The sequence below is a fragment of the Aspergillus pseudoviridinutans genome (assembly GCF_018340605.1).
Source record: "Aspergillus pseudoviridinutans IFM 55266 DNA, scaffold_4, whole genome shotgun sequence".
Classification (NCBI taxonomy): domain Eukaryota; kingdom Fungi; phylum Ascomycota; class Eurotiomycetes; order Eurotiales; family Aspergillaceae; genus Aspergillus; species Aspergillus pseudoviridinutans.
The window spans coordinates 4178102-4199620 of NW_025091284.1; the positions used below are offsets into that span (position 1 = coordinate 4178102).

At 49.5% G+C, this 21519-nt stretch overlaps 9 protein-coding genes across 9 annotated transcripts; 6 read left to right on the forward strand and 3 right to left on the reverse strand.

Annotated features, from left to right (window-relative positions):
- Positions 1 to 76: 76 nt before the first annotated feature.
- Positions 77 to 1963, reverse strand: Asppvi_006885 (C2H2-type zinc finger protein; the record flags this gene model as incomplete). Its single annotated transcript, XM_043302780.1, has 1 exon — positions 77 to 1963. One exon carries the CDS (start codon positions 1961 to 1963, stop codon positions 77 to 79), a length of 1887 nt encoding a protein of 628 aa, XP_043158715.1.
- A 1789-nt stretch (positions 1964 to 3752) lies between these two features.
- On the forward strand, positions 3753 to 6454 carry Asppvi_006886 (uncharacterized protein; the record flags this gene model as incomplete). The annotated part of the gene is made up of 7 exons (XM_043302781.1): positions 3753 to 4438; positions 4498 to 4542; positions 4606 to 4722; positions 4788 to 5190; positions 5245 to 5328; positions 5397 to 5537; positions 5591 to 6454. The coding sequence occupies 7 exons, from the start codon at positions 3753 to 3755 to the stop codon at positions 6452 to 6454; spliced, it is 2340 nt and encodes a 779-aa protein (XP_043158716.1).
- Positions 6455 to 7910: 1456 nt separating this feature from the next.
- Asppvi_006887 (uncharacterized protein) lies at positions 7911 to 8666 on the forward strand (the record flags this gene model as incomplete). The annotated part of the gene is made up of 2 exons (XM_043302782.1): positions 7911 to 8207; positions 8460 to 8666. 2 exons carry the CDS (start codon positions 7911 to 7913, stop codon positions 8664 to 8666), a joined length of 504 nt encoding a protein of 167 aa, XP_043158717.1.
- Positions 8667 to 9774: 1108 nt separating this feature from the next.
- Positions 9775 to 10935, forward strand: Asppvi_006888 (cytochrome and DOMON domain-containing protein; the record flags this gene model as incomplete). Its single annotated transcript, XM_043302783.1, has 1 exon — positions 9775 to 10935. The coding sequence occupies one exon, from the start codon at positions 9775 to 9777 to the stop codon at positions 10933 to 10935; it is 1161 nt and encodes a 386-aa protein (XP_043158718.1).
- A 253-nt stretch (positions 10936 to 11188) lies between these two features.
- Positions 11189 to 11905, reverse strand: crmD (putative copper transporter crmD; the record flags this gene model as incomplete). The annotated part of the gene is made up of 2 exons (XM_043302784.1): positions 11189 to 11321; positions 11379 to 11905. 2 exons carry the CDS (start codon positions 11903 to 11905, stop codon positions 11189 to 11191), a joined length of 660 nt encoding a protein of 219 aa, XP_043158719.1.
- Positions 11906 to 12824: 919 nt separating this feature from the next.
- On the forward strand, positions 12825 to 14678 carry crmC (siderochrome-iron transporter crmC; the record flags this gene model as incomplete). Its single annotated transcript, XM_043302785.1, has 2 exons — positions 12825 to 13033; positions 13130 to 14678. 2 exons carry the CDS (start codon positions 12825 to 12827, stop codon positions 14676 to 14678), a joined length of 1758 nt encoding a protein of 585 aa, XP_043158720.1.
- Positions 14679 to 16349: 1671 nt separating this feature from the next.
- On the reverse strand, positions 16350 to 16888 carry Asppvi_006891 (uncharacterized protein; the record flags this gene model as incomplete). The annotated part of the gene is given in 2 exon segments (XM_043302786.1): positions 16350 to 16501; positions 16513 to 16888. 2 exon segments carry the CDS (start codon positions 16886 to 16888, stop codon positions 16350 to 16352), a joined length of 528 nt encoding a protein of 175 aa, XP_043158721.1.
- A 1153-nt stretch (positions 16889 to 18041) lies between these two features.
- Positions 18042 to 18865, forward strand: Asppvi_006892 (uncharacterized protein; the record flags this gene model as incomplete). Its single annotated transcript, XM_043302787.1, has 2 exons — positions 18042 to 18465; positions 18519 to 18865. 2 exons carry the CDS (start codon positions 18042 to 18044, stop codon positions 18863 to 18865), a joined length of 771 nt encoding a protein of 256 aa, XP_043158722.1.
- Positions 18866 to 19287: 422 nt separating this feature from the next.
- Asppvi_006893 (phosphatidylserine decarboxylase) lies at positions 19288 to 20493 on the forward strand (the record flags this gene model as incomplete). The annotated part of the gene is made up of 1 exon (XM_043302788.1): positions 19288 to 20493. The coding sequence occupies one exon, from the start codon at positions 19288 to 19290 to the stop codon at positions 20491 to 20493; it is 1206 nt and encodes a 401-aa protein (XP_043158723.1).
- Between the last annotated feature and the right edge of the window lie 1026 nt (positions 20494 to 21519).

Sequence of the window (21519 nt, forward strand, 5' to 3'; positions counted from 1 at the left end):
GATGGATGGCCGAACAGCCCGCGGGAAAGATGAATAAGATGGACTCCAACTTTTATTACACGAATGAACTTCGGCATTACATTTGCAACCCGCGAGCAAGCTCTGGCAGTTGCAGGTCATCCTGCATAGACTGGGGGGTTTCGTCGCAGTGAAGCCTTCGAAAAGTAGAAAGCCACTCGGGGTTGTCGGCGATGGTCTGATTCCACGAGTCCTCCGAGTCATATAGTAAGCGCCTCGACTCCTGCTGGAACATTTCATCGGTAGGAATAATCCCCTGCTTCATCTGCTGCTGAGCATAGCGGCTCAAGTGCAGCGTCAATACTTGCGTGAAGGAGCTGAGCTGCGCCGCTGAAAGACCCGGCGCCAGGGTCTGGAGAGGCTGGCTGGGAGCCACTGTGGCAAGATTCAAGGCTGCTCCTTGATCACCGGGCGAGTCCCAACGGGCGCGAGAGGAAATCTGCGTAAAGTGGTCTCTTGCATCTGAATTCGTTGCAGAGAAAGGTATGACACTCCGCGATTCTGGGCCGATGAGGTATGGCGGCAGCGCGTTGACCACCTGCGCGGCGAATTCGGCTGGGAACTCATGCTCTCCTCGCCACTCGTTCATCGTAGCGCCTTTTCGAAAATGCTCCCCTAGATGCTCGATGCGTTGCTCCCACATGCTCAAGCGCTGGTCACAGAATCCACACCGAGAGCTTACAGCACTTTGTCCGATCTTCCAGTCATCCAGGCAGGGCGGGGGATCGGCATTGTGCACCAGCCGTAGATGCTGCACCAAGTGGTCCTTGCGGCGGAAGGAACGGCGAGCGCCAGAGTCACTTTCGCAGGCCTTATGCGCGTGTTGATCCAGATGCTGGGAGTCGGGGTCCACAGCGTTGCAGAACGCGCAGTAACTTGTCAGCGTCACAGGGCAGTCAACGGTCGTTCCAAACGGCGCACAGTACCACGCCTCCAGATTGATGTGTAAAGATTTCTCATGGCGGGCCCAGTCGTACTTGCTCTTGAACCTATCACAGCAAAAGGTACAGCAGTACCGACGTCGCTTCTCCGTCACATCGCGATTTCGTCTCATGGATTTATCCACCCGGCGCCGCCGTCGCCCAGCCTGGACCCCGGTGGAATCCTGAACAGACGGACGGGATTGCACCGACTGCTGTGACGCCCTGGACGACCCGCTAGACTCTCCACTGGTCGTTGAGGCCGCACGCCGATAGTGTCGGAACGCGTTGACAAAGTCTGCCGGATCATCCGGGTTGTCATTACCTGGCAGTCCTAACTGCTGCGCAGGCGTCTGTTTCAATGCATCTAGAATGGCGGCCATCGACGCAGGCTCATCCTCAGGCGGCGACTCACGCCATCTTTCCATGGGATTTAGCGTGCTCGCATTGGGAATGACGATCGGAGCGGCCTCTCTTCCCGAACTCCGCGTTAGATAGCGACTTCTGCGTCGAGGAAGCCCGGCACTTGGTGCAGGAATCCGGTTGCGTGTACCCCAGGACGGGCCTGTACTTGAGCCAAGAAGCTCAGAGGGGACTAGGCCATTGGTAAAGGATTGCTGCGGACTTGCAGAGACAGCATTGTCTGTTTTCTGTGTTTCTAGCTCATGCATCAACCAGGATGGTAGGCATGGGTCATTGTAAGCTTCCATGAACAACATCGAGCCGGAAGAGCCGTCCTGAGCGGAATCATGGGACAGCGGCAGCGATGTGGAAGACTGAGTCAACTGAGAGTCGCGCACTAGCTGCTCAAGACATGGGGGGCCGGCAGTCGACTGATGAATAGATAGAGTCGGATCAAGCAAGCCGTGATCGTCTGGATCGAAACTTCCTAGTCCAATGAGTAAGTTCTTGTTACTGGAATCAAGACTCATACCACGGGACTGACCATGATCATCTGCCTGATCATGCTCATCCAACGAGTATGGATTGGGCCCATCCAGCCCCCTAAGGTTTGTTCTACTCATCCTGGAACGAGAGATTTGACATGTATACCCTCGGACATAGGTATGTTCGTAGATGTGGCCTATTGTGATAGCTTGAGACTGTCACAGAATGCATCAATATAGTTGAATCGGGAGTGGGTGGCGTTTCGCTGCATCTCCAGGTGATAACATAATCAGCATCTAGCACTTACATAAGCCGAGGCCTATCTGTCGACCATTACTTTATGGCCTGTTGAGGACCCATTATTCTGGTCTCATTTCGGATGATGAGCTGTACAGAGTTTATATTACCTCTATTGCCTAATCCTTTCAGCAAAGAGTGTTATCTTGCCGAGTCGCCATGTTGGCAGCCATTAGCGCTGCAGCATCCTCCCACTATACACTGGCTAGTTGACCATGCTATATGGCAGTTTGAAAATAACTTAATGATTTCTCACAGATCAGCATGAATCATATTTCGTCGTTCTTAATAGGCTCTCTGCTCAGTGTTTAATTGGCAATCTGGCGTACTGATTATATAGCTCTAGTTCATGGTGTTTCCCCTCCTAAGTTGGGAAATAACCAAAAGTCCAGCTCAAGAGTACCTGGAATATGTATGATCATTTTCAGTGTGACATTAACAAAGCACCGCTCAAAATCTCTGTTATCGGGCAGCTGTAACTAGTGCTGATATTACTGTTGGACTCTAGATAAAACGCACAATATCGTTCAACAGTCAGCACCGGTGTATATCAACCCTTTTATCAAAAGTCACTGGATAATATCGCAATGCAGGCTGTTATATACAGCGTCCTGGCTCTCTAATGTGGTTCATGTTCCCTCCCTACCCATGACTTGAAGAGGTTGCCCTTCGTATATGTGTGAGCTAAGTAGTGAGGTTGGTACCCATTCCCAATAGGGCGTGGATGCAGGGCGTAGGTGCCAGACATGTGTAGCGAATAGCAAGCCGGCAAAAGAAAAAAGGAGGCCGGAAAAATAAGATTATTGTAATCCATCCCATATTTTTCACCGGTTGATACTAAGTTGCCGAATGTGAAGAAATCCCGTAGGCAGGGCGCGCGCCGTAGGGCGTAGTTAGGGCTAGAGTCGGAGATGTCCGAATATCGACTTCGTCCACTGCTTTTTTCGCAGACCCACAACTGTCCCATTACTCGTAATGAGTATTTGTGTCTAGGTACTCTTGGAATTTGTTTCGTCGAGACACTGCAACCCTATATCTCTTGCCAAGACTCAAGAAAGGAAACGCCAATTTCCCTCGTCATGCATAACAGTACGTGGTCGGAATTTGCATGGCCTGCAGTCCTGTATGTAGCTGGATACATGAGTAGCCCAGTATCGTGCTGCTTGGTCTGAGTTTATAGCGCTCATGCTGGTGATGTCCTGCTTTGAAAAATGGGGTTACCCTACACCGATGCTTCATGGCTTCAATATCTGGCGCGGATCATCAGGGAACTATAACCCCACCAGATACTCATAGCAGCAGTTGCAAATTTGTATACTAAATACTAATTTAATGTCCTAGCTTTTGCAAATCTAGGCACCATGTTTGTTGCACATGGATCTGGCAATGTCTCAGAGTGAGAGCTCCGGTGTCCACACCTCGAGTGATGGGCTCCAGTTCTGCGTAATTATGGTTTGACAGACTGATTACTCCTAGGCAGCCAAATTAAGACAAGCTTCCCAAATACTACAGACAGCGAGAATGCGCCGCTAGGAAAGGTACGAACTCATATATCGTCGGGTGATGTTCTGACAGGAGGGTCTGGAATACAATTCCTTCTCGTAGACACAACTGTCGCAAATTTTCCCAATGGCCTTTCCTCAGAAGGATTGTGACCGTTCCATTGATTCGGTTGTGCACACTACTATCCCGTATCCCAATAGACACCATGTTCCCTCCTCGGACTCGGTCTACGGCCGAATGCAAAGACCTCCTCACGACTCGGATAGGTCTCGTACCCAGGAATTCTCTCCTTACGAAACAATGCTAAAGTACGCACGCTCAAACATAGATCCGGATAACAGGGAAGTGGTGTGCGGTCCTCTGCTGAACTATCGACATATGGAGGAGGATCGCTGGAACGGGAGCATCCTGATCGTGACGAAGCAGCAAGGAGAAATCCCGCGGTCATCGCCAACTCTGCTTCTCCGCCGATCCATTGACGAGGATTATGCATCTCGGGCGGAGGCTTATACGCATGTTAAAGGATCTCTGCTATACTCTGACAGCAGGTGCAGCTTCTGGAGATTCGATATAAGTGTGACGATGGAGTCAACGGAAAGCAGGTGGGAATACACTATCGCAGAAGTGGACTTTCAGCATAGAGTCAGAGGACTCACCAATTCCTTCGTCGTACCGTCTTGCAACGAGTCCATGCGCATCATGTTCTATTCTTGTAACGGGTGGTGCGACGGAGCAGAGGAAGGAGAATGGAATCATCTTTCTCTTTGGAAGGATGTGCTGAGACGTCATGATAAAGCACCTTTTCATGTTATGTACGTGTTGCTTGGTCAGGAGGATGATACCGAGTAAACGGCTGACTGGCAAACTGCAGGATTGGCGGAGGCGATCAGATTTATAATGATGAAATCTATCAGTCGTGAGTTGTCTCCCAGACCTGTCAAAGATCTTTGTACGTGACTGTGATCTTACATGTTGATAGAGGTCCATTGCTGGAATGGACCAAGATTGAAGATTCCCGCGAGAGACTACGATATCAATGCTCAAGGGAGCTCCAGCAAGCCTGCGATGACTGGTACCTTGATAATTACATTCGCTGGTATGTTTTTGGTTTTGAAAGCAGTTGGTAATCTGAATCTGATTGGGACCTCTCTCCTACAATAGGTACAATACGGAGCCTTTCGCCTCCGCCCTGTGCCAAATCCCGTCACTCAATATATGGGATGATCACGACGTGCGTACAATCTGTTGCAACATGGACCAGAAAAAAGACTTAATATTATGCAGATCATCGACGGATTTGGATCATATGCCAGAGAAACGATGGAGTGTTCTGTACGTGTTACACCCAGACGTCCGAATCGTCACGGCACGCCCTATGTCACGGACCCTGCTCACACCTAGAGACCAGGTATTTCAAACCATTGGTGCTCTTGCTCATAAATACTATATGCTGTTCCAGCATCATCTTCCTCCTACCAAGTGGGACTCGCACATTCACGATCACGAACCGCATATTGCAGACCCCAGACCCGAACCACAATATGTTCTGGGAATGAAACCTGGGGTACGTTCGGTCACCTTAAGCACATCACCACCTTGTACTAATCCTCCCAATTAGCCCTACATTGCGGCTCATTCGCATAGCATCTTCACACGGCTGGGTGCAAGAATGGCGTTCTTAGGAGTAGATGCTCGGACCGAGGTAAGTGAGCCATGTCCTTGGGCTACTCTAGAAACATTGCTCACGTCGTCACCACCGTCATCCGGCAGAGGACCCGTGAGCGAACAAACTACCCCGAGACTTATGACCGTCTCTTTTCGCGCGTGGACGAAGGACTGCACGCGGCAGCGCGATCCGATCGGCCGATTAGGCATCTGATCTTGCTGTTTGGCATTCCTCTCGCTTATCCGGTAGGTCTCATCACGACTTCACGTTCTGGGACCCATATCTGACCATCAGCTAGCCCCTCACCTGGCTTGAAACCGCCTTCGAAGGCTCTGCCGGCCGTTCGTTCCAACGCCTGAGTCAAAAGCTAGCCATTGGTAAGGCCACAAGAATGACGAAAAAGCACAAAAAGGCTGAGATAGTATACCGCGCAGGTGAAAATGCGATTAACCGGTTTGACGGTGCCATCGAGCTTCTAGACGACCTCAACGACCACTATACGTCCACCTCCCATCAAGACGAGCGTCGATATCTGATAGAGCGGATCCAGTCCATCTGCGCGGCGCATTCCGTCCGCGCCACAATCCTAAGCGGTGACGTCCATCTCGCCGCCGTGGGTCGATTCTTCACCAAGCATAAAGGCCATATTCCCGAAATCGAGGCGGACTTTCGATTCATGACAAACATCATCTCATCGGCGATTGTCAATCAACCGCCCCCCGAGGCGGTGGCCAAGCTGATTTCGCACGCCGACAAAATCAGAGAGCTGAACGCGGAAACAGAAGAGACTCTTTTCAGGATCTTTAGAGAAGACTCCCGGGATTCCAAGCAGGAGCCAAAAGGAACCGCCGTGGCCATGCCCCGCCGCAATTTCACCATCATCACGGAAAACTCGCCCAATAACCGGGGCCGCGACACCCATGGCTTCAAACTATCCCTGCGACAGTTCCTGGCAAAGCATGGACACCGGCCTCTGCATTTGGCAGAAGCCAATGCGGGCATACGACACATTGCTGCTTCGGAGCAACATGGCAAAGGCAACGATGGGAGTTTGGATGTGTGTATATGTGTGGAAATCGATCACAGAGACACCTGGGGCAAGACGGAAGGCTACGGCTTTACCATTCCGGTGCTTGATTATCATGGACCTGCAGCTCAATGAATCTCGAAGTAAGCGTGTTGATGCTATGTACACTGCAACTCTCCATTGCTGCCAGAGCCTCGATATTTTGTTTCCATTCCGACTTTTAGGGGCAGGGTTCACCAATCTTCGCTGAAATATAATCCTTTTTTGCAGATACTGGGCAATTGGCTGAAACAGATGAGGAAAGGGCTGAGTACGAACGTTATTGGCCATTTGAATGAGCTCTGTTATAGCGATGCAACGACGTGATCGTGAGGAAACGCCCAGATAACTATGGACAACACGGAAAATGTACCTCATTTTACTGATAGAATATTCACCGAGTAGACCAGACCTAAAGAATTCTCCAAGATCTAACCTCTGCCGAGTCCTCCAACTCCTCCGACAGTTCGATTGCCAGATACTCCATCACATCCAAATACCGGTCCGCCGCAGGGGCGAGGAAGCCATTAGTAGTATTCTTATTATCTGTGCAAAGTAGTGTCTAGTATTAGACTATGGTCACCCATGCACATAATCAGCCGGCAGTCTACCCGGCCAAGCCCTAGCAAGCTGCCACATTTGACATTGCCCAGCAGATAACTACTAACTGTTTGGAGCTACCTAGTGCAAGTCCTGATACACTTGCTAATACGGCAAGCCATTGGTACAAACCAAAAAAAAGCGTCTTTTGGTTTATGTACGGCTGCCAATTCCGCCTAAGTAGAATTACCATTTCATACCATTTGGTATCCCTACTAAACGCCAATTCATCATAAAGTAGGCATATTGACTCATCACATAGTAATGACGACTTGATATCGCGATTCAATATTGGTACCAGATGGTGATTCAATATCCCTACTGTGACGATTCAATATGGTTATTTGATATCCCTACTATATGGCGATTTGATACGCCGATTCAATATTCCAACTATATGGTGATTCGATTATCCCGACTAGATGGCGATTTGATATGGCGATTCGATATTCCTACTGCATGATGATTTAATATGGTGATTCAATATCCCTACTACATAGTGATTTTGACTTCCTATAAGTATATTTAAGCAATAGTTATATTATCACACTGATCGCATATACCTAAGGGAAAAGAAATTAAAATCTAAAACCAGTTAGGTGCTTATTACTGGCAGAAAAATTATAAAATCCCATTTTACTAATAATTAATTTATGTTTTTATTGGCTTTATCCCAACGGCTTGCCGTATGCTAACATGTCGCAAAAAAAGTACTGATTATGTACAGCATACGAGATCCGTTAATTAGATAATTCCACCTCTTCATCTCTCAGTAGCGGTAAAAGTATCATTACATAGCTTATAAGTAAATCAATATCGACGAGACCAACATAGAATCACAGCAGAGACGTCCACTTTTGACGACCGCCACACTTGTCCTGTAAGAGGCAAATGAAGGCTACCATGGCCCTCAGACTAGGATATAAGCATAGCTACAAAAACAGACAGGAGCATGACGATACTCAGGGATGACCAAGCGCGGAATGTTGATCCCTCACTTGTCGGGGAGGGGCTTGGACTAGAAGTAGAAGTGGAAGTTGGACTCGAAGTCGAGGTCGCCGATGAGCTGGTGCTTGAAGAACTAGAGCTGGAAGAAGTTGACGATTGCGAGCTACTGCTGCTCGACGAGGACGCACTGCCCGGTGTTCCTAGTATGCCACCACCAACAGCAGTAGGAACCGTACTACCTCCTGCACTTTGTGCTGCTGACTTGAATGCAGCAAGTGTATCTGGTCCATTGCTTCTGCGGGTAAGATACACAGTCAGAGACGTGTTTGTCCTCTCGGCGTGCCATACTTACGGTGGATTGATGACGCCAACCATGCCAGCCTGGCAATGTCCAATTTGGCCGCAGTAGTACCAGATAGGGTTGGTATCGTTAACAGTCAACGTGAATACCTCATTTGTGGTTGGCATAAACCCGCTGAAGATACTCGACTGGTTAAGCGGCTGGCACGGTTTTGAAAAGGCAGCCTGAACCACTGAATGGTTGCCCGGGAAGAAGTGGAACTCGACTTTGCTTCCTGGGGAGACGGAAAGAGTATCTGGACTGAATGTGAAACCATTCTGCCCTACATTGACCGTTTGGACCGCACCCGCAGCTGAGGATGATGTGGTTGATGGTGCACTCGAAGTTGACGATGATGAGGTTGTTGATGAGGATGATGAGGATGATGTGCTGCTTGGTGGGCCACCATACTGGGCATAGATGAGAGGAAGCAAAGAGATGGCGAGAATGAGATTGAGCGCTCCGGCCATTGTTCGTATGCACTATTTGAACTTGTCCTATGTGGTGAAGGAGATTCTTCCATTCTACGTATGTGGTTCTAGTGCTGATTTATAACTTTGCAGGAACTAGTACTAGCAGTCGCATAGGTGCTAAGCCCTCTCATCATACTCCAAGACCTGAATACATGCGGTTGCGTCATGACTGGCGCGAAAGCCAAAGTAAGAGTTATTCAAATGGCAGTATACGGGATACCTCGCCACTTTACATAGCCCCGCAGAACTCAGATCACAGGGCGCGAGCTACAGCCTCAATCCCCGGAAGCAGTAAATTAGTAGGAGTACTAAGCTATTTTAGGGTTGTAGTGCAGCGACGACTTGGTAGGCCAACGTCACCTTCAGTGTTAATAGGCTGGACTAAAAGCCTCTAGGACAAAGGTACGTTAAGCTTCGTATATAGGTAGGGTCATGCAGCGATGCTAGAACCCCCGTCAATGTGCTTGTCGCCACAGTGGCGCTCAACTCCGTCGGGATCCGACCATCACAAACTCAATTGTAGTTGTTGTGATGGGTTATGTACTTTGACAGTACGATTGCGTTTGTGCTTCCCTGTCTACCGTGGAACGTTGTGTTCTCGCCGGGATCTACATCAGCCCACCGGCAATTATCATCAGATTGGAAAGTTACTTTTTTAGCTACTGCGGCGTTCTCATTCGCTTTTCAATGCGATTGTTCCTCATATGGCTGTGCTGCGCCGAGATCGTCCGGATTCGATCATATCCAAAGTTTAACATACAGAAGGTTTGCACTGCCCGTCTTCTGCGTCATTTTCTGATGGAAGTGAGCTCGACAAGCAATATTCGCCTTGATTGGAGCCCTTCAGAAATGGTAACCCCACTGGTGCATGAATGCAAAGCCACCAGCTAATCACATTTGGAAGGAGGCTGCAGAAGCTCACATGTTCATACTGCTGGCTGAATCGACGCAAAGTGAGCATCAACTTCCAACAGGTGTTGTATTTTTCCATCCTCCTCCCACCTTCACCTATCCTCGTGGAAACTCAATTAGGTCTACTCCAGTATTCGGATACAATGACTATCATATACTGTCTGTGCTGGTGGCTCATCGTATGCAACCACGCGCTCGGCCAAGTACAGACTTTTACTCCTCCGGCAGAAAATGGAATAACATACAGCGTAAATGTCCCTGAATCAACTGCCAGCTCCGGCTCCGGGCCCATTTTCATTCAGATGCGATCTACAAAAACAGTGCAGTGGTTCGCATGGGGTCAAGGAGCCGTGATGCAAGGGGCCAATATATTCGTCGTCTATGCGACTCAGAATAATATCACCGTCTCGCCGCGGTTGGGAGTCGAGCACGTCGAGCCTCTTTTCAACCCGCAGGCTCAACTTTCAATCCTCAATGGTAGCGGAATCAGCAATGGAATCATCACGGCGAACATACGGTGCGATAGCTGTATCACCTGGCCAGGTGGCCATGAGGATGTGACGAGCACATCAAGCCCGTGGGTATGGGCTGTGAAAGAGGGTCCCATGCTAGATTCAGACAGCGTCTCGGCGACTATTGTTATGCATGATGTCTCAGGTGTTGCAACCGTCAACATGAAGCAGGCAACCGGTGGCAGCTCCGAGAACCCGTTTCTCGGTGGATCAGGAACAAATTCCAGCTCCGCGCAAGCCGGCCAGACCTTCAACTCGCAGTCCGTCTCGAAGAAAAGAAAGGCACACGCAGTCCTCATGATCGTCGCTTTTGTTGTCTTCTTCCCCTTGATCGCCCTTGGAATCCCTCTTTTCCCGTCCTCCAGGACAGTGGTTATCCACGCCTGGCTACAGATCAGCACCCTTGCGATGGTAATCGCGGGATTCGGCGTCGGCATCTCAATGGCCAGAAGCCTGAACCTCGTGGGCTACTACCATCCCATTATTGGCATTGTAGTTGTTTCATCCCTGATCCTGTTCCAGCCAGCGATGGGTCTCGTGCAGCATTGGTACTTCCGCCGAACAGGGAAGAAGAGTATCGCCGCCTATGCTCATCGGTGGTTTGGTCGTACGTTTATCACTCTAGGTATTATCAATGCGGGGCTTGGCTTTCGTCTCACGGGGATTGGGACCTCTATAGCTCCCACTGGGGCGGTAATTGCATATGGGGTGGTTGCTGGGGTTGTCTGGATTAGTTATGCGTTGATAGTTAGTTTCCTCACTTACCGGGCGCGTCGATCTCGGAGCAAGTGACTAACGCACCCTCTATGTGTATACTGATCTCACTAAGATAATATTTGAGCGCATCGGGCTAATGCAGTAGAAGTTTGCACGTTAGTTTCAGCTCAATTGCTCCATTGCGATGGTTTGAGCGGATTTGCGCATTTAATCTGCTTCTAAGTCTTGGTGCGGGGAACCAGTGTGGAGCTACATGATTTGTGAATAATGACTACGGCGACAGCCTCTCCTTCAACGATGTGCAGTCCTCGACTCAACTGTCCACTGCCTAGTCATGACACGCACCATCCTGCCATCCTGACGAGGGCCGTGCATAGCGTCCCAGACACAGTTCGCCCACTACAATGCCTCCGAGGACCGCGCAGAACACCCCAATATTGAACATCATCACCGCCAGCATCCTAAACGAGTTCAGCAATTAGGCATCGACGGCGCGGGAAAGGGTGCTGTGCACTTACAATGCGTAGCCAACCAGCGCCCGAAGTCCCTCGAGTAGCGACCTCGTTCCATCCCGTCGCCAACTCCAGCGTCTGTACGCGCTCCACCAGCGGCGCTTTGCCAGGGGCCCTTGTGGCTCCTGAGTCAAGGTGGAGGACAGTCCATCACGTGTGCGTTCGGGATCCGGCCCCAGGAACGGAGCCGACGGGAAGGTCGCCTCGTGGTCGGGATCGGTTTCGGCGACCTTCATGTATTGAGGCAGCGGACTCAGACGATCCTTGGGAATGGCATGTCGGCGTCGGCGGGCAGTGGCCAGCTGCAGCTTGGGTACTCCCCTCTCAATCGGTTCGGTGTGCTTCACGTCGAGCTGAAACTTTAGCACGCCCAGGAAGCGGTTGAAAATGGCCAGGGCGAAAAGGAACATCAACGTAAAGGTGTAGGAGGTTGCTGTGGTAGTCGTCCAACCGCGGAAGAAGAGTGTAATCTCGGTGCTGGTGTCGAAGACCGTTGACATGGCCATTCCTTTGCTGTGGTCACTGTGGTCCATATTGTCGAAATTGTACAATCCCAACCCACCAAAGAAGGGCCAGCGACGCGGTCCTAGATATCACATTCAGCGGTTATTAGATTGGCTGCCAAGTCGCCTCAGCCCGATGATGATCCATCATGAGGTCCCTGTGAACACGAAGCCGACAGACGTAGGCGCGGCAGTTTGAGCAGATTCTTATGAAGGCTGAGCATAACCCACCCCGACAGTATCGTGACTCTGCGAGCCCAATTGGAACGCGACTACTCGATCAGATTCTGCCCTCCACGCTCTGCCGCGAGATCATATAAAGCCTTGTCTCGGAACTTGACTCTAACTAAAACATTCCATCTACCACGGCTCCGCCCACTTCTCTGGGACACTTTTGAACATGTACTGCACTACTATTTCTCCTATGTTAAAATGACCATCTAAACACCTTTCATCGAGTGGTTTCTGACTCGGTCAGCAAACATTTCCGACTTCTGGACCTAAACCCACTTGGGAGAAATGTGCGCATATCCCTGCGCTCCACCTTGAGATGGGCCAGTGGACGTCGGCTAAATAAATCATCTGTCCAAGTCTCTTGATTCAGAGAAGACGGACACATGCGTATCATTCAAGTTCCAGTATGTAGCCCAGGTTGCCTACAGGATTGCTTAGTATTGTTTCCACATGGATGATGACTGCATAGGACTGCGCAGATTTGAGCAAGTTACTAGACCCAAATAGTCGCACGCCGCACTTGTCTACTACCAATCGAGCGGCTTGTTGCTCGACGGTTATTATAGACAGGATATATTTGATTAAGGACACTTTGTTGCTCTCCGGATATTCTGCATCTCACTTCGTCGCCGAGGAAATGATTTATAAGTTGGTGCACTGGTGCCATCGCACTGGCTGTTCTTGATGTCGATCGCGACCGCAATACGAATATACAATGGGGGCAACCACTGAAAAGGAGGTCAGTACCCGAACGACAGACAACATCGAGGCCGCCTCCGACACGCCGAGTCTGGAGGAAAAGAATGAGAGGGAAATCATCGAGCATCCCGACGAGATCACACAAGATGCCCAAATTGGAGTGCAAAAAGCCGAAGCCACGGCCCTAGTATGGTCCACGACCGCCTTGTATGCCACATATGCCTGGTGAGTACGTCACAGAACCCGATCTTCTACCAGGACAGACTAGAAGCATACAAAGAAGAGAGGACAGACAATCGATTAACGGATCCCGTTGTATAGGATCTGGGTGTGCTTCTTTATTCTCGCCCTGCAATTCTCCATTAGCAACAATATGATCTATTACGCTTATGCAGGCTTCTCATCGGCTCCTCAAATCTCCCAGGCTTATATCCTCTCAACTATCATCGGTGGAGTGCTACAGCTGCCCATCGCCAAGACGCTCAACCTCTGGGGCCGGGCCGAGGGTTTTCTCCTTTTCGTCGGTGTCTTCATCCTCGGGCTTATCGTGATCGCCTCTTGCAACGGTCCCAATGGCTTCGCAGCTGGATACACGCTGTATTGGATCGGTTACACTGCCGTCAACTTCATCCTAGTTGTCTTTGTCGCCGATGCATCCGGTCTGCGAAATCGAGCATTTGCCTACGCATTCATTGGCACCCCGACCATCTGTACGGCCTTTGTCGGCCCGCTCGCCGCTCAGGCATTCAATACCCATTCCACGTGGCGGTGGGCCTACGGCTGTTTTGCCATTATTATCTTCTTCACCTTTGTGCCTCTTGCGCTAGTCTTCAAGTTCTACCAGCGCAAGGCTGAGAAGACGGGGGTGTTCTTCCGAACCCCCAGCGGCCGGACCCCTCTCCAGTCGCTCCTGCATTACTGTCAGGAGTTCGATCTCATTGGCGCCTTTCTCCTCATGGCCGCCTTTGTCCTGTTCCTCTTGCCCTTTAGCCTCGAGACCTACGGCTACAGCGGGTATTCCTCGGCAACCTTTATCAGCATGGTGATCATCGGCGTGCTGCTCTTCCCCATCTTCACTGCATGGGAGAGATTCTTCGCCACGACCGCTTTCATCAAATGGGAACTCTTCAAGAACCGGACTGTCCTCGGGGCCTGCATATTGTCCGCTGTCATTTTCTTCAACTATTACACCTGGGACCAGTATTACTACTACTACCTGCAGGTCGTCTACGACCTAAATACCTCCAACACCGGCTACATGGCACAAATATACAGCGTCGGCTCGACAGTCTGGGCCGTCCTCTTCGGCATCTGGATCCGCCAGACCAAACATTTCAAGAAGGCCTGCCTGTATTTCGGCGCTCCGCTGATGCTGCTAGGCGCCGGCCTCATGATCCACTTCCGCGGCACCGAGAGCAAGATCGGCTACCTAGTGATGTGCCAGATCTTCATCGCCTTTGGCGGGGGCACTCTCGTTATCGGGGACGAGATGGCCGTCATGGCGGCTGCGGACCGCGACAGCGTGCCCATGATGCTCGCCATGATCAGCCTGTCTGCGAGCGTTGGCGGGGCGATCGGCTACGCCGTTGCCGTGGCCATCTACTCCAACACCTTCCCGCAGGCTCTGCTCCGTGCGCTTCCAGATGACGCAAAGGCCGACTATGCTGCTATTTATCTTGGTGGTTCGACGGCGCAGCTCGTGTACCCGCCTGGCAGTGCGGCCAGGAATGCGATCAATCATGCGTGGACGGAGAGTCAGAAATATGAATGTATTACGGCTACTGTTGTTGTGGTCCTTGCGTTCCCGGCTATTGCTATGTGGAAGAACTATAATGTTGATAGGAAGCAGGTCAAGGGAACGGTTATCTAGTTCGGTCAAGTTGTTCAATTGTTGTAATATGCGATCATAGATGCCCATGGCTACCTTAGATGGATACTATCTGGATAGATAACCTGGGACCTATGATCGCTACCTGTCCTCATCGTCCCCTTAAGCTGTCCATGGGGTACTGTGGTCTGAAATGATCAAGCAGGTCTTCTCATAGGAGCACGTTTTCCCTGCCAAACTAATGCATGTTGAAAGGTTGCAGTCTCATTGCACGGTGCGTGCAGCCAGCGCCTCAGCAGTTAGGAGTCAGTGAGCTCATTACTTACATGTGAGATGCAGCAAAGTAGGGGCCATCCACTGTACCTAGATGATCGACCGGGAGGATCGTGCCCTGAAACGAACGTAGTGAGAGGAAGGGGAAAAGTAAACCCGCCTGCGACAGGTGTACCCACAACAAAGAGGGATTTCTATGTAGAAAGGCTATTTCCACGCGCGTTTCTCCTTCGTCAGTGGCCCATCTCCTTTCGTCTCTAGTATACCTTGGCATTTAGTTGCTGCAGTTTCTATGCAGGACTCTCATTCTTCATTGGGGGCTAGTCCACGAGAGCTCCACCTCCTTATTGCAACGACCCCATATACGATAGCCTTTCAACCAGATTCATACAATCACGTATAAGAAATGCCAGAGATAAACCATGTATGGAAACTTCGTATTGCTGTAAGTTTTCTGACATATCACATTTTGCTCATCGTCGTCTGACTGCTGCAACCCACGAGTGCTCGCTTTCTAAAATGGAAATGGCTTGCTTTCGTTTCTCTCTATGCGTTCAACCTCTTCTTCTCCTCCATCTCCTTTTCACGTTTCACACGCAATATTATCATTCAGTTTTGTCATGACTGTGTCAAATGAATAGATGGCCCTTCCAGTCATAGCTACCCTGCTTCTCAAATGGCGTGTGCCCAGGCACTTGATGAGACGCGTGTATACTTAGACTGTGGCTTCCTGCTTCGCGCCAACAGCCAGCTTGTTCGCTGTGATTCTTGTCAACTAGCTTCCTCATCAATTTTCCTTGAGACCCAAGGATCCTTGACCGCGGTCATTCTATTCTCGCGAATCACTATTATACTCGCTGTGGGCTTTGTCGTCAGTCATCACCACTTCGACGTCCATCATCACTGCGTCCCGCCGCAGGTCCAAAAACGATGTATATGAATTGAGATGGTTAGAAATACATTCATAAAATACAACCAGTGGCATGGGTACCTGCCAAGCATTTCCGCAGTCTCAATTAGCTGTGGAGCGGCCACATCATCCAAGCCCTGGAGCATTTAGTGAAATGTCATGACTGTTGTCCAGATTGCAACGTCTATTATGACTCCTCTGAGCGCAACTGCAAGAACATGATGTTACCCAGCACTACCCTTGCGTTAATGTGGTGACGGCTGGCGACTCGAATGAACCTACGTTGAAGAACTGTCGACGTATAAGCTGTCGACGCAGAGGCACGGTTGACGTCTGACCATCTACATTGTTTAAGTAGACCCTACCGATCTGAGCGGTTGAACTTAACAAAGTAATAAAATGACAATGCTTGCTCAGGTTGCTGCTCTCTGTGCCTGATAAGCTCGCAAGCGAGATGAAGCTGTTGAGGGTAGTGGTTTGATATGGCTGTGCCGTATCCTATGTATCGGCATAGCCCAGCATTGGCCCTATTACTCGTCAATGTCCAGTCCGAGCCTGTTATACTGGTTGACAAAGTCTTCAAACAGCTTGTTAAACGCCAAGAGATCCAAGCTGTTCAAGAGGTCCTTGTTATCCTCCTGCTCCACGTAGCAGAGCATGTTGTGGATGTCCCAGGTGACAGCTAGCAGGTACCTGCGTCTTCCACATCTTCTGGCTCCAAATTGCGTGCATCCAGAAACTCGTCGACCCTTCCCAACGTGCCGTCCTTTGTCTGAAAAAAGCCGTAAACCTTGGCACCAAGACCTGACTGACCGTAATCGTGACATAGCTTCGCCTCCTCGTGCTTGTTGGGGACTAAGTGCTTGAACACTTCGATTATTCTGTCGACTTCGCCGTGGAACTTGAGGAAAACCTTGCCATGTCCTGGATCTGCGTCACCCTCAGTCTTTGGTCGTTCTATCGTATAGTTTTGATTTACTCCAGCATTCTTTTTCACAACGAGTGTGCCTGGATCCATAATGCGCCACTCAGGGACAAATATTCCGACAATGTCTTTGATGGCAGTCATAGTTAATGGGCCATTTCGGGGCAGAGCCACGGGTACGCTTGTGCAGGTTACCATCCCGTCGTGTAGGTGTGGGAGAATGAAGAGCAACACAAAATTTGGCCGCGAAGGTGGTGTTTCTATGAGAAACAAGCCCTTGGAAAGTCGGCGTCTCAAAGTGGATTAGTGCCAAGCCAGGGGCGCTGGGAATTGTTCGCGAACAGTACTACTTACAGCATGATAGTGAATTCGGTTTACATGCCTCTATTCTCACATTTAATGATACCACACAACCTAAATTATCTACAACGACTCACAGGACGCATCTTCGGCCAAACCAAAGAATCTCCCTCAATTAGCGGTGATAACCGATGATATTCACCAGTCTGAATTCCACGTTACTCTTATCCATGTCTATGACCGCACCCCAAACCCTTAAATCTGGGAAAAGTTCACAGCCGATTACAAGATATTGTTATAATGGGCTGGCCCAGGTCTTCCGCCTTCCACCTTCACAATGAAATTATTTACATTTGCTATGGTAGTAAGCTTAAGTACAGGTTACATATTTCCACCAATAAGGTTGTAAGGCGGCCGGAAATAAAACGCAGGGACAAACGAAATGAGATTAACTTTAATTAACCTAATGGTTGACATCTTTGTCATCTGTTGTGTTTCCTGCGGTTTTGTCGGCTTTTAATGCCCTAAATTCTACAAGTGCTGACATATCCTGCACCTGTTTCACATCAGCAATAGATCCTGGTCCTAATTCTGCAATACTATAGCTATTTAAGGGCCGATCCAACTGCTGCTTACGCCCAGTAAGCTCTACTATGAGCAGAGAGGTTGCTGCAATCTGACTCAGACAAGTCGCGCTGAGGTGTGGGTCGCGCTGGCTGAGCTGAAACGCCTCTACAGTAAGAGCGCTTATTGAAGGCGAGGGTATGGCTACCTGGTGTGCTTACTTCTTATTGACCTATCCACCTGTCAGTGTTGTGCACGTGTTGCGCAGTTAATATTAGAATTACTACGCAGCTTACCCTAGGTTATTAAAAGAGTGGTGATGTGTGAGAAATGGTATATATTACGATCCACAAAATTTATCTAACGACAGACTCTACATTTTTCGATTTCCTCTCTCAGCAACCGACAAATAACACAAATATTAACTAAGACGATGCGCTTCCAATTATCCGAAGTCCATCATGACGCGGACGAATTCGAGGAATTAGTTGCCTGCGAGGTAGCGAGCTTCGAGCATCCCCAACAATCAATCTTTAGATTTTTCTACCCTATATTTGGCCATGAATCTGAGGTGGAAAAGCAAACAGCCTTCCGAAACCTGGTCGAGCTGCAACGCCAGTGGTCTCGCGATGACCCTGACATAGTGTGGATCAAGGCCATTGACACACAGAATAACAACAAAGTCGTCGGCGGTCTGCTGATGAAGGTCCACAAGAAGAGCCCTCCTGCTCAAAAGGACGACGACGAGCATCAGTCTGCCTTCTGGTATCCTGCCGGTAGCCAACGGAAGTATATCGACGAGTGCCTGCGCATATTTACGGCACCGCATGAGAAATTCATGCGGAGGCCGCATGTCTGTAAGTTCTAGCCGAGAGGAAGTTTGGAAAGTTAGAAAATAACGAATTCATAGACCTATATATTGGCTTTGTCCTCCCGGAATATCGACAGCAAGGAGTTGCGGACATGTTGCTCGCTGATGCATGTCGCCGGGCAGATGAACTCGGAATAGAAGCGTGGCTTGAATCTGTGGTGGCTATGGGTGTTCCGATCTACATGAGACACGGCTTTATTCCCTTCCGTAAGCACGCGGTAGAGCCACAAGCTGAAAGACCAGATGATGAATGGAAGGATATGGAGGAGAAAATGCAACCGCTGCGGTTTTGGCCAATGTGGCGACCTCCCCATGGCAAGTTTGTCCCTGGGGAGACAAGCCCACCTTGGAATGAATTTATGAGTGGCATGTTGAGCAGGCTGTAGCTCCTACCGGAATTCCTCTTTTCAGTGGATTAAGTGGGCCTAGTTAATATAGGTTGAATGGCTATGCTATCGTGAGTGAGAATGACTACTGCCAGAGCCGAGAGTAACAGTTAAGCCTCTGAAATATTACCGTCGTCGACTTCGGTGAACATATTCAGAAGCTGTTCTGATGCAGCTAACTAGACTCGACGCAGTCTAGCTCCTTCTTGAAGCAGGCATGTGTCGATTAATATTGGACGGCCAGCGCTCGGAACGGCCGTAGCTTAAGTGTCATCCTAAGGTAAGATTCAGCCAGCCATCGACTACACTGACGCCGAATCTGACCATGCGGCTCACAATGACTTATGAGAATATATAATAGTTTAAAGTTCCCAGGGGACTAGCAATTCAGGCCGCGATTGAAACTACCACTTCAAAAAACCATGTTCACCGAGCTTTCTGCAATAATTACATCCTCCTTTCTAGGCCCAAAGCCAGGCTCCTCCTATATCGAGGATGACTATTCAGACATTGTTAGGGATCTGAGAAAATGGATTATGTCAGATTCAAAACGGAGGGACGATTTTGAAGTCGCAATCATCACAGCTCATTCACACAATACAGCTGAGATGCAGGATATCCAATGCCTAGAAGATTACTTTCGATTTATCAACAACCAGCTTCATTGGATACCAAGTGAAGCTGCACAACCCAAGGACATCCTCTCTCGGATATGTAAGGTGTGGTTTGTTCTTGACCAGCCTTCTGTTGCTGCTTATCAGGGCTCAACTCGGCCATCATCTGAGCCGGAAAATAGCCAACGTGACAAACTCACCTGGCTCTCGAACTGGATGGTGCGATTCAGTAAGGGGATTGGGATGTTTATGGATTCATCTGCTTCCGCAGGGTCACTGGATACATTCAGGGCGAGCCCTGCGTACAATATAGAAGACTACATTGAGCCTCGCGGAGGATGGAGGACGTTTAACGAATTCTTCTGCCGCAATGTCAAACCTGGTCGACGCCCCATTGCTGCCATTGGAGACGACTCAGTTTTGACATGTCCCGCCGACTTCATGTTTAAAGAACTTCATCCTGTCTCGGCGGATTCCACCGTGACCACAAAAGGCTTCAAGTGGCGGATCGCTCAACTGCTCAATGATTCGCTATACAAGGAGCATTTCGCCAATGGAACATGGTTGCATGGTTTCCTAGACGTGAACGATTATCACCGGGTACATGCACCCGTCGGTGGTACAGTCTTGGAGGCTCGAACAATTGTCGGTCGAAACTATATGCAAGTCTATGCTACAGCCGGACAACCGAACCTAGTCGGTGATACCGGCTCAGTACTTAGTGTCCGCAACGAGACAGGTTACCAGTTTTGCCAAGCTAGAGGCCTGATTGTGCTGGATACAGGCGCTGGTCTGGTTGCCGTGTTGCCTGTCGGTATGGCCATGGTATCATCAGTCATCCTCACTGCAGATGTTGGCGCACAACTGCATAAAGGTGAAGAGCTGGCGTATTTTCAATTTGGAGGTTCTGATGTCGTTCTGATCTTTGAGGAGAGGCTGAAGGTAGACGTTACTATGGAACGGGGACAGCATTACAGAATGGGCGTGAAAATCGGTCATTGCAGGTGTTCTTAATTTTGGGTTGGGACCTTTAGGAACTTCACATCCAGCGACCTTTTAGAAAAGGTCCTTAATCAATATTGCGTTCTCTGTCCGAATTCACTACATAGTCGTGGCTTACCAACCCATACATAGATGCCACGCTGCCAAGAGTTCGTAGGATTTGCATATATAAGTGCTTCAGCAGCAGCAGCATCCCATGCAGGAGCTTGGATCACTGCGGAGCTATCCATATTTGCAATCCATGTATTTTTGATACTGAATAAGACGCATCTGCTGATATACAATAAGATGTCTTTGGGATGACCATGGGGGATTCGTGTGATACGCCTAAACCCAAGCCAATGGCCAAATATTTACATGCGAACTCTGATCTTTCAAATACTGATCTGCCGGCTGACTGTCCTAGACCCCGAGTGTCTCCCATGTCAGCTCAAAAATGTATCCACAACTGATGAGTTTGCTAAACTCGATCCATCTGCTGCAATGGCCTCTGCAAAAGACTGAGGGTAGTAGCTAGAGCCGGCATACTTAGTCTCAAAGCCTTGACTGTATATTACATCCAAAGGTATGAATTCATCGGAATGAGGGGATGCGGCATAGATTCTCCACCAGTCGACCTCCGTGGCTCCATTCCAGCTTACCCAGAAGGTAGTTGCTGAGTTTGTGGATGCGCTGTATGCCTGAAGGGTAGGAGGATGGCTTGGTTGTGCAGTCCAGTTCCACTTAAATGCACGGTAATTCTGTGCACCTGGAGATGCTAAGGTGGCAAAGAATATTGCAGTGCCGTCCTCAGTATGTTCCGAAATCGAAGGGTTGCTGCCCCATCCGATAAACACGTTCTTGTTTGGCAATATTTGGGTGTTTCCCTGGCTTATTGAAAGTAGACCATTGCCCGGGGCATTGAATTGTCTGATCAATGTCGAGGTGTTCGTACAGTGATCGATGGAGATAATCATCCCTGACGAAGTGGATGATGTGTATATATGCTGATTGGATCCATTATCAAAGAAAGAGAGAATTGTCGTGGTCTCATTCTCC